Below are 17721 nucleotides of genomic sequence, written 5' to 3' on the forward strand. Positions count from 1 at the left end.
TTTTTATGTGTTTGCAGGCCATTATTCTGTCTTCTTTGGAGAAGTTTCTGCTCATTCCATTGCCCATTTCTTGATGGGGCTGTTTGATTTTTTCTTGTTAATTCTTTTAAGTTCTAGATAGATTCTTGTTATTAGGCCTTTATCAAAAGTGTAGAGAGCAAATATTTTCTCCCATTCTGTGGATTGTCTATATGCTCTAATGATAGTTTCCTTGTCTGTGCAGAAACTTTTTAATTTGATGAGATCCTATTTGTTTATTTTTGATGCAGCAGTGATTGCCTTGGGGATCTTCCTCAAAAATTCGTTGCCTAGACCAATGTCTGATAGGGTTTTCCCAACATCTTCTTCTAGGATTCTTAAGGTTTCATGCCTTAGGTTTAAGTCTGTTATTCATCTTGAGTGATTTTTTTGTGAGATGTGAGAGGCAGGGAACCCGAATCAATTTTCTGCATGTAGCTAACCAGTTTTCCCAGAACCATTTATTGAAGAAGTATTCTTTTCCCCATTGTGTATTTTTGTCTGCTTTATCATAGATTAGGTTGCTGTATACTGATGGTTTCATCTCTGGCATCCCAGATCTATTCCAGATATCGATGCTTCTGTTCTTGTGTCAATGCCAGGCTGATTTAACTATTATTGCTTTATAGTACAGCTTGAAGTCAGGAAGACTGATGCCTCCCAGTTTGTTCTTTTTACTTAAGATTGCTTTAGCTATACAAGGTTTTTTCTGGGTCCATACACAGTGAAGAATTATTTTTTCTAGATCTGTAAAGAATGCTGGTGGTATTTTGATGGGTATTGCATTAATTCTGTAGATCACTTTAGGTAATATTGACATTTTAACGATATTTAATTCTACCAGTCCATGAACAAGGTAGATTTTTCCATCTGTTTAAATCATCTGTAATTTCTTGATTATTTTTTAAGTCTCAAAGAAAATAGCTTTAGAAAGCAGAGAAGATATACACTAGGCCAGAGACCTACACTTGGATTCCAATATAATAATATGACCAGGAAGAATTTCCCTCTTTTTATGAGACATAGGTCTTAAAGAATGATCTTATAAAAATATAAAACTAGCTTGGTCCTCAGATAGATCACTGGAGGCAAATCTCTAACAACTAAGGATGAGTAGCTGAACACAAGTTACACCATTGGCCCTAACCTCTTGAAACTCATTAACCATCACTTCCTATAACCCTGTGAGCCTGGGATCCAAAATGGGCCTTCAGTATGTCCAAGAGTCAAAGCTTAAAAAATATGCTTTCTGTATACTGTGGTGCTGGCTTATTATTAAAACGTTTGAGGTACAATTGTGTCTGTATGAGCACAGACACAGAGACTCAAATGAGACAGATGTTGAATATGAGTCCATAAAACTGCCAAATATGAAAGTCATCTTACACTTCCAGCTTTGTTTATGATAAAAACAAAGTTACTGTTTCCAACAAACCTTAACCATAAAAGAGTAGCCTCTCTCAAATCCAAACTATCCCTAATAAAAAATATAATAAGGAGCAAACATAGTCACAGCAAACTGCAATCTATACTCAAGTCATGTGGATAAAAGAGCTGATTAATTCTAAGGAGAGGGTGATCCAAACAATCTTAATATTTGACCCTGAAACGTATTATATGATTATGATAAGTTTGCCTTCATAGCTATGGTCTTATACACTTTGTATAATAGTTGGATGTATAATAGTTGTATTCATAGTTGGGTTTCTCTGAGTATACCACAACTGAACAGGGAAAAAGACATAGCCAAGTGAAAGGGAAAAGTTCAATAAGAATACAAAATATTCCCATAGAAATCATAATTATTTGTACTAACTAAATCACTGAGTTAGGAGTTAATACCTTATAGTTAGTTCAGCCACTATCTTATAAATATGGTATTTAAAACCTCTTGAGGTTAAAAGAAACACAAAGTGATTATTTATTCATATTTTAGCACACAAAAGCACACAGAGCCCAGGACAACTTTGCCTTGGAACTCAACATAGAGCAGGTACCCATATTGAAATGGCTTCCAGAGGTCAACAGTGACACATAGATAGCTAAAAGGTCATCAAGACAAATAACTAGAGTGACAGGTGAGGCCTGGACCAGAGAGGCCTTCAAGCATCTCTGGCAGATGCCAGCTGTGACAGATAATGAAGGAGGGCAGATGTGTACACCGTCTACTATTATGTAACTGCAAACCTCCGAGTATGTGCCATCCTGAATGAAGCAGGAAGCACCCCACCATGCTCTACTCCATCACTCTATTAGGTTTTCACAAAATATACTCCACAAAATACACCTTATAAAATATACTTCGCATAAAAGTGATTGCACTATAGTTACATATATTAAAACAGTGAGATTTAGTATTCCACAAGGCTCTGAATTATTGACAGCTGCTAATTTTAGATGTTAATTTCTAAAGAAATGAGGAGTTGCCCTCAGTTACAATGGACAAAAGGGCTTTAAATTTAATGTAGGCTGAAAGGAACGCAGGATAATAAATGATTATTGTATAAATTAAAGGAAATCTGTTTAGGCATCTAGGACATAGCCAATCTTTAAGAATTATTTATGTTGTTTTTAATATATTGTTGCTCTAGTTAAATGATATAAAAGTGATATGCTTAATTAGACTTGGATTACCTTTACTTTTAAAAGAAATACTTTTTAGAGTTCTAAATTCTAATCTAAATACTCATTGCACATTTTAGATACAATAATATTTTAGTGGGCACTTCTATTTCTAACTATAAGATTTCTATCTTCTCCAAACTAGTCGCCATTAAATATGGAACCCATCATATTACTTCTTTGTTTAAACCATTTAATGGTTATCTATTGAATGTCACAAAATTAAGATTCCTGTAACTGCTTTTTGGATTGCTCTAGCACCAATTTATTCACTGGAACTTCTATTATATATCCTAAAAAAAAGCACTACAGTGAGAAGTATTACCTCACTGTTTCAGTATTTCATGCATATATGTTTTTGTCAACTTTGCTATAAGGTAAGCAACTTGAAGTAGCCTCTTTATGCCATGTTTTCCTTAACTGTGAAAAGAATATGTTATGTAGTTGGTGCCAACTCATGTTCCCCATAATGTATGCAACTATTATATATAAATAGAAAATAAAAAGTTTTAAAATCAGAGTTTAGTGTTATTTTTGGTCTCCAAAATCTCTTATAGAGGTTACTATCTTAAAATATTTTCAAAATATACAATATAGCATTTCATTTTCAGACTGCACTTCCCTGGCTGGACACAATGGCAGTTTAGGAAAACAAACAAAGAAACAAACAAAAACAACACCATGCCAGTTTTTAATTGAGAAAAATGTAGATTCACTCTAACATAATTACCCTAGAATCTTCCTCTTCTACAATTTATTATCGGATTGCTTTCATTATCTTACTGTTAAATGTTTTGGAGGCATGCTCGACTCTCTGACCACCTATTCTACCCTGGCTCACGCAATGCTTGCAACCTGGCTTTCTTCAACCATTTTACTGAGTCTCGTTTTCTTAAAGTCCCCAGGAAACTTGTATTTGCCAATATTAAAAGGACACCTCACTCTGTCCTTAAGCTTTTTTATTAATTTCTTTCTTTAGAAATTTTACCTCAACCACCCACTTTTAAACCTCTTCTTTCCTCTCACTGTCTCATGACTACCTTGCTTCTCCTGGTTTCAATTCTACCCTCAAGGCAGCTGACTGTCACATTTGCATCACAAGTCTAGGTTTCTCTAGATTTTCAGATTCATACTTATGTTTATACCTGGATGTCTCCCTGGCAACTCTGCTTCAAGATAATCTATAGAAATTATTTTTCTTCCTAAATCTAGGATTCTTTCTGTATTTTCTATTTGTATTTTTTTTTTAATCGTAGTCCTCCTAGTGACTGGCATTCAAACCCACAGAATCATCTCTAAATCCTTGCATACCTCACCTCCCACATCCAGTTGATCAAGTCTTGTCTGCATTGGTTATGGCTCACACATCTTCAGTCTTAACAACTTCTTTAGCTCAGACTCTAACCATCCAACAGGGCTGAAAACTGTAAAGACCCACCTTTCTCTCAGTAGTACATAAGGTTTTCTGATCGGAGACTCCCGGAATGTCTCGATAACTGCTCCATCTTCCATCTCTGTATCTTCCTATCTTGACTCTATCATTAGGCCAGAATTCCTTGAGTGATGTTCCTTCTTGTTTGACCTGTTCCATGATCCATCATTTTACAGTGACATTTTACAAGTTCTGCCTGTCAGCATGATCTTAGGCTAGACCATCCCAGACTCACAAACGAAGCAATATATGCATCACCTTTCACCAAATCATTGCAATAGCCTTATTTGTTAACATCTTGTTTTTTTCCCTGAACAGAACAATAATATAGACATGCTTAGAAAATTTGGAAAATACCAAACAAAGATCAGCCCTAAATTCCATCAATTTCAACCTTTGGCTATATTTCTCTCTAGTTTCTATGCCTTTTTAAAAACAAAATTGGGATTACCTGCTATGAATAGTCTTGTATATTACATTATTTGCTTTAGTGAATAACTAGTTTTTTATTCTTTTAAAATAATCTTCAAAACTAATTTCAGGAGCAGTATGGTAGTCAATAATTAATATATGTATTCATTTTTTTCAAAGTTCTCTTTGAATTCCTATTATAACCATCTTGACATTGCATGGATTGTCAGTAATTTTATTTCTTTATCATAGGACCTACAAGAGGCATTACTTAGTCAAAGAATAGAAAATGTTTAAGCTCATGATTCATATTTTCAAGTTAGTTTTCATAAAAGTTGAACTAATTTACTCTTCAATTGGCAGGAGATAAAAGGACTCACTTGCCAACTGCAGAATTCTTAAAAGGGCCCTGGCACCTCTAGTATTTCCCATCTCCAATTCCTCTGCACTTCACAGGCAACTTCCTAAAACACAGTTATGATTACAGACTACGGAATTCTAGTGATTCTCTGCTACCCACAGAGTAAAATTCAAACCTCTGTGCATGATGTCCAAGTCCTCCACAAACTGGTTCAAACTTTTTTCTCCTTTCCCACTCCTCCCCTACACTCACCTTCCAGCCTAGGACAGCAATTCAACTCCTGGCTACACTTCTAATCTCCTGGAGAGGTTGTAACAAACCTACACACCAGGGTTCCATTGCAGGCTAATTAAATAAGACCAGGAACTAGCTTTTAAAAAATTCTACACCAGATTATTCTAATAGACAACTGAGTTTAAATCATCCACCATAAACTAGCCTCTTCTTCCTTAAAGTGAGATTTGTAGAGAGACTGGGAGAATACTTGTCAAAAATGCAAACCCTTGGGTTTCACTTTAAACCTACTAACTCAGACATTTTAGGGCGAGAAATCTGTAGTTTAACAGACTTGAATATCCTATGGTTTAAGGACTACTCCTGCAGCCAAAACTGACTACTGTCATTTTTTTAATGAAGTGCTACCTTTCCCATCTCTAATGTCATCTGTTCTTTATGCTTCAAGCTTACAAAGTTCGTTCCTCACCTTCCCTGAGCCCCATCTTTGTACACACACACACACACACACACACACACACACACACGCACAAATCATATCTACTTTTTAATTCCCAACTTAAATGCTCACTCTCCCAGCCAGGTTTGAATGTTTCAGCATTTTGTGCTTTCAGTGTTTAATGTTTATATCTTTATTATAGTACTCCTCTCCAGCCCTGTACAGAACATAGCCGTGGGGATCTTAAGATCCACTAACAGAATTCAATTTTTTGTGTGCAGATGCAATATCTAATTCACAAGAATATTTCCATAGCTTCTGACACATTTTACTTCAAAGAGTAGATATATGTTATATGTTGGAATTGAGTAACTAAGTATTCCTAGCCTGTGCTCTCCTTGATAAATAATTACCAAATGCTGTTCCATAATGCTTTTGGTGAAGAAGGGCAGTTCTAGAGAAAGTAATCTAGTCTTCCTTATTGATTAATCTGAATCTGATTACCTAATGATTTGGTAACTACGCTCACTCTGGTTTGCTCAGCTAAATCAAGCATATTTTTTCTACTTAATAGTTTATTTCTACTTAATAGTTTATTTCTACTTAATAGTTTATTTCTACTTAATAGCACTTAATATGTGCTCTTAGTAGAAGTCTCTACTCAAGTTGTAGCCATTTATTTAGACTATTAATTCTCTTAGGCTGATCATTTAGATAAGTTAAAACACAGATAAAATTAATGGTTTAGAGTGTTCTGTTTCTCTAATACATGAGCACAGTTGAGAGATTAAAGTGGACCTGTTTTTCCAGGTAGAAATCAAGTTCATTTAATACACAACCTCACATTCCAAAGGAACAAATTCAAGAAAATTCATGAAGCCACTCTTCAATCCTGGTTCTCTGAAGGCCATGCCCAAATACAAACTCTTTCACAAAGCTTTCCAAGAAAACTCAGTTAACGTTTGTAAATTGGTGTTTCCAAAACTCTGAATGTCAGCTGCATGGTATTCATTGTTTTCCCCTGCCTTGTTTCAAAAACATCTCCGATTCATGAATATTTCATTACCTCTACTGGACTCTAAGCTCCTGAAACTAGGGATCAGGTATTTTCCATGTTTACATTTATTACAATGCCTGTGATATTACCTGGCATATTAAAGTGTTAATAAATCTGAGAGGAGTGAGTAGATAATGATAGTAGATGAATTGTGTTGAATCATGGATATGATGTAGAAGTTTTTCTTTAAATTTACTTTATCCAAAGCATAAGATGCTCTCCATTTCCAGAGGAATTTTCATGTCATAGATAATGAAAGAAGGACATTGTGGTCATAGATAGGAAGAGGAGATAATTTACCTTGTTTTTACCCTAGGTAGACTGAATAGGGAGGCAGTTGAGAGCAGATTTTAATTGTGTGAAAAGTACTTATCTACTCTATCCTTTAGTTTCCTCCTGCATAAATTGTGGGAAATTTTCTATTTTCCTTATAGGAAAATAGGGTTGTTGTGAAAAATAAATTAGTTTATGCATGTAAAAGTATCTAGTTCATGGCACATGGTCAGTACTCAATAAATGATATTTAAACATTAAAATGATTATGTGTGGCCTTGTAAATTCTTCTACTGACCTTGATCAGTATCAGTGTTAGGTAACAAACCACATTGTTGCATGTCTCCATGTTCTCTCTGATTTAATCTATTACTTGGGATTGGAAATAAATGCCAGAAACAATCTGGACCTGGTGAAGATAGAGGATCCCTTTTCTAGCATTCTATGGAGGAGAAGTAAACAGGGGGGACTTTGTAAAATAGGTATCTGTTTAACTTTATAAAGGAGATGTATCATAAGGGCTTACAGTTTCATACTCTTAGTTGAATTTGTAGAGTAGGGAAACCTAGAAAAATATCAAGAGTAGAAGGCTCTTATAGTAATACAAATGAAGAGCTAGGATTATGAAGGTGGTAGTGTAAATCAAGAACCCATAAGTCATACCCAACTGAATAAAAAGACTTAACAGAATAAAGTTGTGGTATATAACTTTTAGGAAACATGGAGAGATAAAGCATTTGACATGGAAGCCAAGAGAAAAAAATGTTAACTTAGATACAAGTGGGGTACTTGTTAAGAGAAATATATTTAATAAGGAAAATAATAGTTTAAATGTTGCCATTTTAAATTTGAATGGATACAGGTATACCCAAGGAGAGAAGAATTGTAAATAAGAGACTGGAGATAGTAATCTGGGAGTCTCCTGTGTAGAAAAAATTCTGGGATAGGAATTTAGTTTTTTCTTCTTTATCAATACCAATCAACTAGTTGTGTCTGCCTTGAGCCTTAGATTGAGAAGGATTCTTAGTCCACAGCTGAGCTCAGCAGGAAACCTCTGTGATCAATCCCCAATGTGCACTCACCTAGCCTCACAAAAGGGAAACATAGGTGGTGCTCAGGTATCTGGGCAAGGAAGTAGAGTGAGAGATCTGCATGATGAGCTCAGAGCCTCAGCATTGTCCAGAGCTGGGTGTAAGAAGGAATGGGGCTAGGCCATAGAGAGATTTGGGAAGAAATCCAGGGAAGTACAGTATCATGGAAACCAAGGGAGGAGAGAAGGCCACAATGGAGGTTGTGACTAACATGGTTACATTCTGCAAAGCAATATAAAGAATAAAATGAGACAATTCCTGGACTGGGATATGACAAGGTTTGGTACCAAGGTTAACACCTTAGGAAACATTGTATTGTTTCAGGAAGTAATGAAGTGAATCACAGGGAGGAAGTATAGTTAATTTTTATGTATCACACAATGAAAGATTCATTAAGTGACCTCTCTGCCTTCATTTTCTTGGATAATTCATCATTATATATTATTAAAACTAGATAATTAGTTTGGATAACACAAACCTCAGGGAGAAAAAAGTACTCTTAGATTTAATTTTTAACAAACGAATAAAAGTGTTTTCTAATTTGCTTTACAAATATTGTTTAGAGCTCATGTGAATGTGATTTTTAGAGTTAGTATTAATTTTATATTCAAAAAATTAACTGAAATTCATATTAATAAACCAAATCCTATTGTAGAAATTTCTTATATTCACCATTACACAAACTCAGATATATGATCTTACAGACTTTAATTAGTTTGTAAGAACAGAGGATTCCTACAACTGTACTTTTTATTTACCAAAAAGAAAAGAAAAAGAAGATAATGTCTACCACCTGTCTGACTTATGAATGCACCTTGGCTTAAAATAAGCCATTCAGGAAAAGAAGCACTTCCTCTATAGTCTTCTAAAGGTATTTGTCAGATATACCTTTGTTCAAGTAGGAAACTAGGAGACAGAGCTGAGACAGGGTGAAGGGGCTTGAAGATTGGGTGCAGGTGTTAAAGTAAACAGCCCTCAGGCAAAAGCTAACTAGAGGGGCTGAGAACTGCAGGCAAGAACAAGCTTCAAGCAGCTTGTTAGCTATCTTTGTCACCTTACTTGAACTTTGGCTAATTACAATATCATTTACATTGTTTTTTTAAAAAATGTTCCTGCCCTTGAAATTACCCTGACAGTTCTAAGACAACTGTATACAATTTTTATACTTTTAGACAAAAGTATAAAAATGAAAGAGAACCCAATTCTAGGAATTATCACTCAAATTCTTAGTAAAAGCCAATTCCTTAGCTTTGAATATTCCTCCCCTCAATTAGTAAGACTTCAAAAGACCAAATACCACTTCCTCTCAGTGCAATTGCTCTTTTTCAAGCCTACCTGTTCACCCCTCTAAGAGCATACTTTTGCTTTCAATTAAAAGAAGCTGTTGCTTGTTTGGCTTACATGGTGTATAACAAAATTCTTTTCCTGATGGTCACCAAGAACTTAGAAAATCCTTCATTAGGAGGCCAGCAACACCCTCATTAAATTAAGAAACAGGAGTGCGCGCTTTGGCCCTTTAATGCCATTGACATTCTGGCTCACTGAGGCTCTGTGGATGTCAGAACACAGGGCAGCTGAGAACACCAGAGGAATGGCAGTTGGAAGCATGATGGATAACAAGCAGGACCTCAAGGACAGGTAAATGAAACAAGTATTTGAAAAAATAAATGTTAAGTTGACCTGGAAAAAATAAAGGAGATTTGTAAGAAGAGTACGATAAAGTAGCAGAATATATTTAGCCCTTATAACCACAACAAGGGGAAAAAAAAGAGAAAAAAGAGTCATTTCTCAGATTCATTGATAGGAAAAAAAAGGATCTAAACTTGATACTTGAAATGTTTACTGTTATTGTCTAAGTAACAGTATTAACTTTTAGTGTCTTGAGTATAAGTTAAATAAGCTAATTAGGACTTAGAAATCCAGAGATCTTTTTCAAAAATTTTATAGACCAATAAAATTTATGAAGGAAATTAAAAGAATTACCATAAAAATAACATTTTTAAAAGATTTAACAAATACAGGATAATCTATAATCACCACTTACGTTACATTTGGAGAAGTTTTTCCTATATATGATTGTTGGTTATTTAAATGTAAAATTTTTTTTAAATGTATAGTTTGAGTCTTAACATTCTTTTTCATGTCAAAGACATTGTTTATTGATAACACTGGAAAGGGATTTTGCTATTTAAAAATATTTGACAAACTCTGATTTACTCTTTTCTTTTTTTTTTTCCGAAGAAATAAGAGTTCATCACTAAAGAGGTATCGTGATAGTGTAAATATAGTGATATGTTAAAAACTGGAATCATCTAGAAGAATAAATAAGATTCATCATGCCCTTCACCCATAAACGGAAGGCCAAAAAAGGGGAATTTCCCTTGGAACCTCTTCTATTGCCACAAGTTCCACGTAGTAATTACTTGCACTTTAAGGAGGAGAAACAAAGACTACAGCTAAAGAAATTCCTACTTCATAGGATGTTTCTAGTGGCCAAGACACAAGAAAATGTGGAAAAAAAAGATATTTCTGAATACTATGAACAACTATTTCAGTCAATATTGAAACATCATCTAGAAGAAGCAGTGACAGGATTGTTGCTCATATACCCCACCTCCTTGCTGCATATCCTTGAGTCATCCAATGGTACTCTCTTCCAAATTCTCCTAGATTATCTTAGCCATGAAAACGATGAGAACGAATTTTTTATACAAGAAATGAAAATTATAGTCATTTCCCATAACATCCCAACAAGGCTCTTCATGCAATGGCATGTTTCAGCAATCAAAGTGCCAGTTATGTATCTCGATGATGTGACACAATCCCAGTCTTTAAAAGAGGTCGTCACAGATTTTATCTCCCAAACTCACAAACTGTCACTCTACCTTTTTAAGACTATTAAAGTGGGCACTAAAGGACCAGGTGATAACTTGCACAACGCTGTACCTGACCTACTCCTTCCAGAACATATCATAAAGTACTTGTGCGAATCTGAAGAATTCATGGACCCGGCAGCATTCATAAAGATGTACAATAGACCTGTGCATATCACATTGGATTCGGAGGTGGTATGGCCTGCTCCTTCCCGTTTCTAGGATTGGTAGAGACTGTGTGCTCACATCTCTTAAGGAATTTATGCTACTTAAATAAAAGGAAAATATTTCTAAATTATTCTTTTATAAAAAAAAGGAACAGAATACTGCAATAAACACAAAAGTAATATATTAATCTTTATAGAATATGTGGAACTAAACTTAAAAATGTGTCTATTCTGATACTAAGTTCAATATATTATTTTAATGGATAGATGAGTTTAATAAGTTCTCAAATGTTAACAAGATTGTCATGGAATGACTTAATTTTTAAAAGAAAAGTATAGATGAAAAAACAAAAAGACGATTCAGATTATCATGCATTCTCTCAACAGTTAATGAATAGCCACTATTACTACACAGCAGAAGTACAGTGTTATGGGGGTACAAAATTTAGGAGAAAAATCCCACTCTTGAATTGCTTGCAGACTAAGGTTAGAGGCAAGTATGTGTAAAAGTAATTATTTTATAATATATGATATGTATATAATATAATATGATAATTATTATAATAGCAGTTTGTAGGAAGGGCTTTGAGAGCACAGGGGAGAAAATAGATTGCTGTATAATCCCTGCATTCAGAAAACAAAACCTAACCTTTGAAAATAGTTCCAAAGCTTACATATCCTGGCCTATATAATCAAAAATATCAAAACCATTATAAAGGTAAAGAACACAATAGCTATTTGAAACAACAAGAAAATACATTATCAGATGGCATCGTACTCCTTCATGCAACATCATTTCTTGAGTATCCCTCTATGCGACAGACATTTGCTGGGCACTAAGTCATATAGCAAGGTACATATAAGACATTATCTTCCCACTTTTAAAGCTTGTTTCTAAATAATTTCATGTAAGATAAACACATTGGTTATTTTCTGAATTCATTTCCTATAAAGCAATTAATTACATATAATTTCTGTATAACCAAGAAGTTGGTCTCTCTCTTTTATCCAGAATTAATGCTTTTCTGCACTGTTTAAATTTAAACAATTAAGTAACATCAATATTTTGAATACTGCAATGATATTTGTCCCAAATTGCCTCAATATCTTATGAAACTGAGTTCAGGTTTAATGGAAGAAACATTGATATAATTTTAGCCTCATTTTTTATTACTTATTTAATTTTTAGTCTGGGGCAAAATGCAATCTTAGTGTGCATTTTTCAAATTTTTTATATGCAGAAATTTTGGCATCATTGTTCCATGTCAGAATCAAATTTTAGTAAATACCATTCTTATTTTCAAATTGTGTAATATATTTAAATACAGGGTGGTATATTTCACTTTTAGGTGAACTTGAAGTTTCTTTCATGCCAATTTAGTAGCAAATATATATTATATATTTATATTAATTTATATATTATTATATATATTATATAATTAATATATATTTAATATAAATATAGATATTTGTATTAACATATATAAATATAACTTAAATATATAAATATATCTAATATATATATTAGAGAAAATGAGAAATTATCTAGTTAATAAGGATTGTATAATTTTCAAAATTTCTATCAACTTAGAATATATTAAGAGTTTAATATTAGTCAGCAATGTGCTATCTATTCTTGAACTGTGAAAAAGACACAGGGGCCCATCAATAAATGATTGGTGACAAATTGAGTGGAGGCGAGAATAAATGTTTTCCAGGCAAAAATGGAGTAGAGAAAACACTTATCAAAGAAGGAAGCCTTGGTCCAATCAGGCTTTGAATGAATGTGAAAAACAGATTGGGAGGGCAGATCAGCATATTTAACAGAACAAGCAGAGACAGGAAGGAGAAAATGAGTAATAAATGTTTATGGAATCAGATCAAATTCCTTTAGCAGGGTGCACTTTGTCTGCAAACAGTCTTTTCTAAAGTTAGCTAGAGAATAGAAGTACAGTTTATGGATAAAGATTATATATTTATAAATATGAAATTAGGGCCCATTGCATTTTCCAAAATGGTCACTGCAATATATCCAATCCCACACACTTTTCTTGCAACATGCCCTTGAAAGTCCTCCCATCGTATGGTGGCTTCTACTAATAAATACCTCTCCTTGACATCAGGCAGACCTCTGTGACTGCCTTGACCAACAAAGTACAACAAAAGCGATTTCATGTGATCTCCAAAACTAGGTCATAAAAATGCCATGCGTGTTTGCCTTGCTCATTTGAATGCTAGCTCTTGGAACCCAAGCATTATAGCATGAGCAATCCAAGCAGTTTCCAGGTGACATTATCAGCTGAGTTCCCAGCCAATGGCCAGAATCACCCACTAAACTTATGAGTGAGAGAGACTTCAGGTGATTCCAGATTCCAGCCTTCCAGTTAACCCTGCAGCCAGCCCAGCTGACACTGTGTGGAGTAAGGATAAGCTATTCCCACTGCCTCCTGCCAAAATTGCATGTCTGTGAACAACATAAGTGACTATTATTGATTTAGGCCACTAAATTTTGAGTGGATGATTATGCAGCAGTCTGGAATAATATATGTAATGGGAAAAATAATATATATGTATAAAAACTATTTTATGTCTTTATTATTCATTCCTTTATGCACCAAAAATTTATTGGATATCTGCTAGTAAATATTTACTAGTAAGTCAATCACTATGGTAGTCATTGGATATTCAAGTAGCAGTAATATGTGCATGTATCCACCACTTGGCCTAGTCTGTAATACTTTCTGGTGTGATAGATACTGATAGAAAACTATTAATAATTCATTAAGCAGAGAACATCCTTAATCTGAATCATTTTTGGAAGAAGTATCTCTAAATGATAATATTTACTCATCCAAAGCATCTGAGGAAAAATAAGAATAAATAAATAAATAAATAATGTTACTGATTTACTTAGTATACTGTAATTTTAAATTTATAGCATTCAAGAATCTCCAACTATAAAAGTAACTGAGAAATAAAAAGTGATTGGAAATAAATCAAATTACTTATTTCATTATTTACTGAGTTTAGTGAACACACTAGAATGAATTTATTCAAATGAAAATGACTCTTCTTAATAATCACTTCAGGAGGATTTATACTTCTGCCAGTGTCAACACCATTGCTGACAACATTTTGTGACTCTTTTATGGCAGCTAAAGGAGGTTTATAAATCAAAGGGAACTTTAATATTTCAGTTATATCTAATTTTTGACACCCAAATTATTATTATACTTATACCTGATTAGTAAATTTAATATTCCCTCTTAATTCATAGCAATGTTTATTTTTAAACATTACACCCAATTTCAAAGGAAGATCTGTCATTGAACATATTTAAGAAAAAAGTGTGACACTACCTCTAAGGGTCTCAGAGGAAACACAAATTATTTTCTGTAATAGATGCATTATTGAGATACTTACATGGGTGATTAATATAATATCTTTAAAGGGGACTGACTTAACTGTGTATGTTTGGGTATCTTTGAGAAAGTCCAGAAATCTTATACTCATATCTTACAAATAGAATTTAGTTTGATGGAATCCGAAATTGTGAATCATTAAACCTTAGTAAGACTCATAAAGCAATTATCTACTCAATGAAAAAGTTATAGTTTCCTTACAATAAAATATTAAATAAAACATAAGTATGGAACTTAACCTGAACAGAAAAATAAAATTTAACACTGCGAATATATAACATTTAATGTTCATATAACAATGATCATACAACATATACTCATATATATTCTATGAACATAAAACATTCAAATGGTATGGCCAGCACCATTCTAATTATTTTTGTTTATTATGAGTACTTTACAATAGACTGCCCTGTTGATGATCTTATGCTGGTTTCGGAGTTGACCAACGGCATTCACGAAAGTTATAGATTTCTTGAAAAAAACTGAAATGATATTATTTGAAAGAAAAAACTCTCACAGGATGAATTCTGAAATTCTACTATCTTCATTTTAATAAAAGAGGCATCTGTAGTCCTTTGTGGAACATCATTGCTTAATAGAAATAGATTTTGACATCCAGTGACTTTATCATAACTTTAGCAACACAAAACCATATTTCAATTAAGTTAAACCTATCTCCTACAGTAGAATCCACTCAACTTGGACGAGGAAGTAGAAATGAGGCAGACTATCACCAACATCATATAGCAAAGTACTTTCAGATTATTTTATATTATGTTAAATGATTTAATATAGAATTAGAGTTCTCCCCCTTGTGGTCAATTAGTTAAATTTCTAGATTACCTGCTGATAGTGTTTATATAACAAATACAACGCACAGGTTTTAAAAGACTATAGAGAGAACCCCCTTCAAATATCTGCTTTACTCTCTTTGTTCTATAGATAAAGATTCTGAGGCCCAATCAAGGTGTTTTGCCAATAGTAAAAGCAAATGTAACAATATAACAATACACTACTATAATAGTAAAATAAAAGCAAGATAATAGGAATTCCCTATGTCACTCCATCACTCTTAGTTATACAAATCTTGATTCCTCTATAAGTAAATAATTTTAAGCAAATTATGCTTGTAAACTCACTTTTTCTCATTATGTTAGAATTTTTAATTCTGTTATGGGCAGTTTTTAACATCTAAGAAAACATCTTCATTAGCTGATCTGATGTTGGGTTGCTATATAAAGAAACGATCCTTTATATTGGGCAGTTTTTAACATCTAAGAAAATATCGTTTCTTTATACAGCAACTCAACATCAGATCAGCTAATAAAGATGTTTTCTTAGATGTTAAAAACTGCACATAACAGAACATAATGAGTGAGATGTGTACCATCTGGGGGATGGTCATGCTGGAAACTCAGACTTGTGGGGGTAGGGGGGAAAAGGGCACTTATTGAAACCTTAAAATCTGTACCCCCATAATATGCAGAAATAAAAGAAAAAAAATATTAGCACATACTAATCAAAAAAAAAGAAACGATCCTCAGTGCCAGTCTCTGTATTTTTTCATTTTTTTGAAAGACCAAGTTCAACACATTTTATTTTGGTTATTTATTATATTATTAATTTCTAATAATGGTTGGACTCTAGATTCATTAAAATACTTTTGCTAGCATGCTTCTATACAGGCAGAAACTTACGAAGAGATTTGCCTTATAATTTAGACCAAATATATCTGATTGAACATAAGTAGCTATGAAGTTAGAACAAAAAGGATCCATTTTTAACTGAATATGAATATTTAAAGAATTTGCTCACCTATAATTTTCAGTGGAAAGGATCGCCTTCTATCCCCAAGGAGAGAGAATGATAGCCTTGATAAGGCGTTCATCTCTTTCCCTCCTCATTCTAGTGGTATGCTCCTCAAATCCAATCCAATCCATGCCATGACCACAATGCCCACCTACGAGCTAATGACTCCGAATACATGTCTATATCTTCATTTATTCATTTCACAAATATTTATTGTACAACTACTTTGTTTTCAGCACTGTTTAGGCCCTGAAGGCACAATGGTAAAAAATAAAAATAAAGACAAGGTTCGTGTTTCCAATGAGCATGTGCTCATTGGATGAAACAGAGAAGATGATTTCAGATGACTTTGTGTGCTGTGAAAAAAAAAGTGTTAACACTGACAGTGATATAAGGGGTCCAGTTTACCTTTGGTGGTCAGGGAAGCCTTCTCAAAGGAAGTCATCTCCAAACTGAGATCTGAATGAGAAGAGGTGCCATTCGTGTCAGGATGAGATGGTAAAGGTGAGAACATTCTATAAAAGAGAACAAGAAGGGCAAAGGCCCCGGGGTAGGAGCAAAATTGTTGTGTTTGAAGAACAGAAAGAAGACTAGAGTAGCTGGAGTACTGGAACTAAGAGGAGAATGAGGTTAGGGAGGGTGGATAGGGAACACGATGTAGTGCCTAGCAGTCATGATTACAGGGTGTGGACTTAATTCTAAGTGTTTTCTTTACTGCTACACCAGATCCCTCCTGTTCCCCGTTCCTTACACAGGGCACTCTCAAGAAGTCCCAGTGGATCCTCACAGGCATTTCCATCTTCCCGTGCTCTAGATGGAATGCATCATTTCCAGTGGCCACTATTTCTTTAACCCTCCCCCCACATACACTACTTGTTAGTATCAAATGTGCCAATACAAACAATTGTTTGAAATCTGAAATCAGAAATTTGAAACTCATCCTAGGTTCCTCCCTCTCTTTTTATCATTGAGAGCCAATCAATCCAAGCACCATCCATTTCCACAGTATTTCTAGCATCTGGTCTTGTCTCTGTGTCCTTCTTAGGGATCTCACTGTCCAATCTCCTCCTCACTCCTCTCTCTTCTCAGCCTGTGACATACATAGTTCTATCAAGCATAAAGGTAGAATAATAGCATAAGGTTTAAGAGAGCATAAGGTTTAAGACACCTCTGATGTCAAATTGCTGAATCTAAACCAAGATCTGCAACTTTATAGAACTGTAATTTGTTTCTCTCTACACCTCATTTTCCTCATCTGCAAAATGAATGTGATAACAGTATCTACAGTTTTAAGATTGGTTATGGTTAGCATATGAAATAATGATGTAAAAAGCCTAACATACAGTGACATCTTTAAAGAAGAATGTTTAAACACTTTGTTACAGAATTTACAGTTTGACAAACAGTTAACTTCACTGCAATATAAGCATGCAAACCTCATCTTTTAAGTTACATTCTCAAATTCATCTTTTCCAAGTATATATGTAAACTCATTGTATGTAATAAAGC

The 17721-nt window shown here is 34.0% G+C and overlaps 2 protein-coding genes across 2 annotated transcripts in view; one reads left to right on the forward strand and one right to left on the reverse strand.

Annotated features, from left to right (window-relative positions):
* Positions 1-17721, reverse strand: part of ZNF804B (zinc finger protein 804B) — a 498952-nt gene that overhangs the window by 448652 nt on the left and 32579 nt on the right. The gene's annotated exons all lie outside the window — the stretch shown is intronic.
* TEX47 (testis expressed 47) lies at positions 10275-11033 on the forward strand. Its single transcript, XM_012779582.3, has one exon. It carries the CDS (start codon positions 10275-10277, stop codon positions 11031-11033), a length of 759 nt encoding a protein of 252 aa, XP_012635036.1.

This window comes from Microcebus murinus, chromosome 9 (genome assembly GCF_040939455.1).
Source record: "Microcebus murinus isolate Inina chromosome 9, M.murinus_Inina_mat1.0, whole genome shotgun sequence".
NCBI lineage: Eukaryota > Metazoa > Chordata > Mammalia > Primates > Cheirogaleidae > Microcebus > Microcebus murinus.

Coding starts and splice junctions, on each gene's coding strand:
- TEX47 (XM_012779582.3), top strand. CDS start 10,275: ATGCCCTTCACCCATAAACGGAAGGCCAAAAAAGGGGAATTTCCCTTG.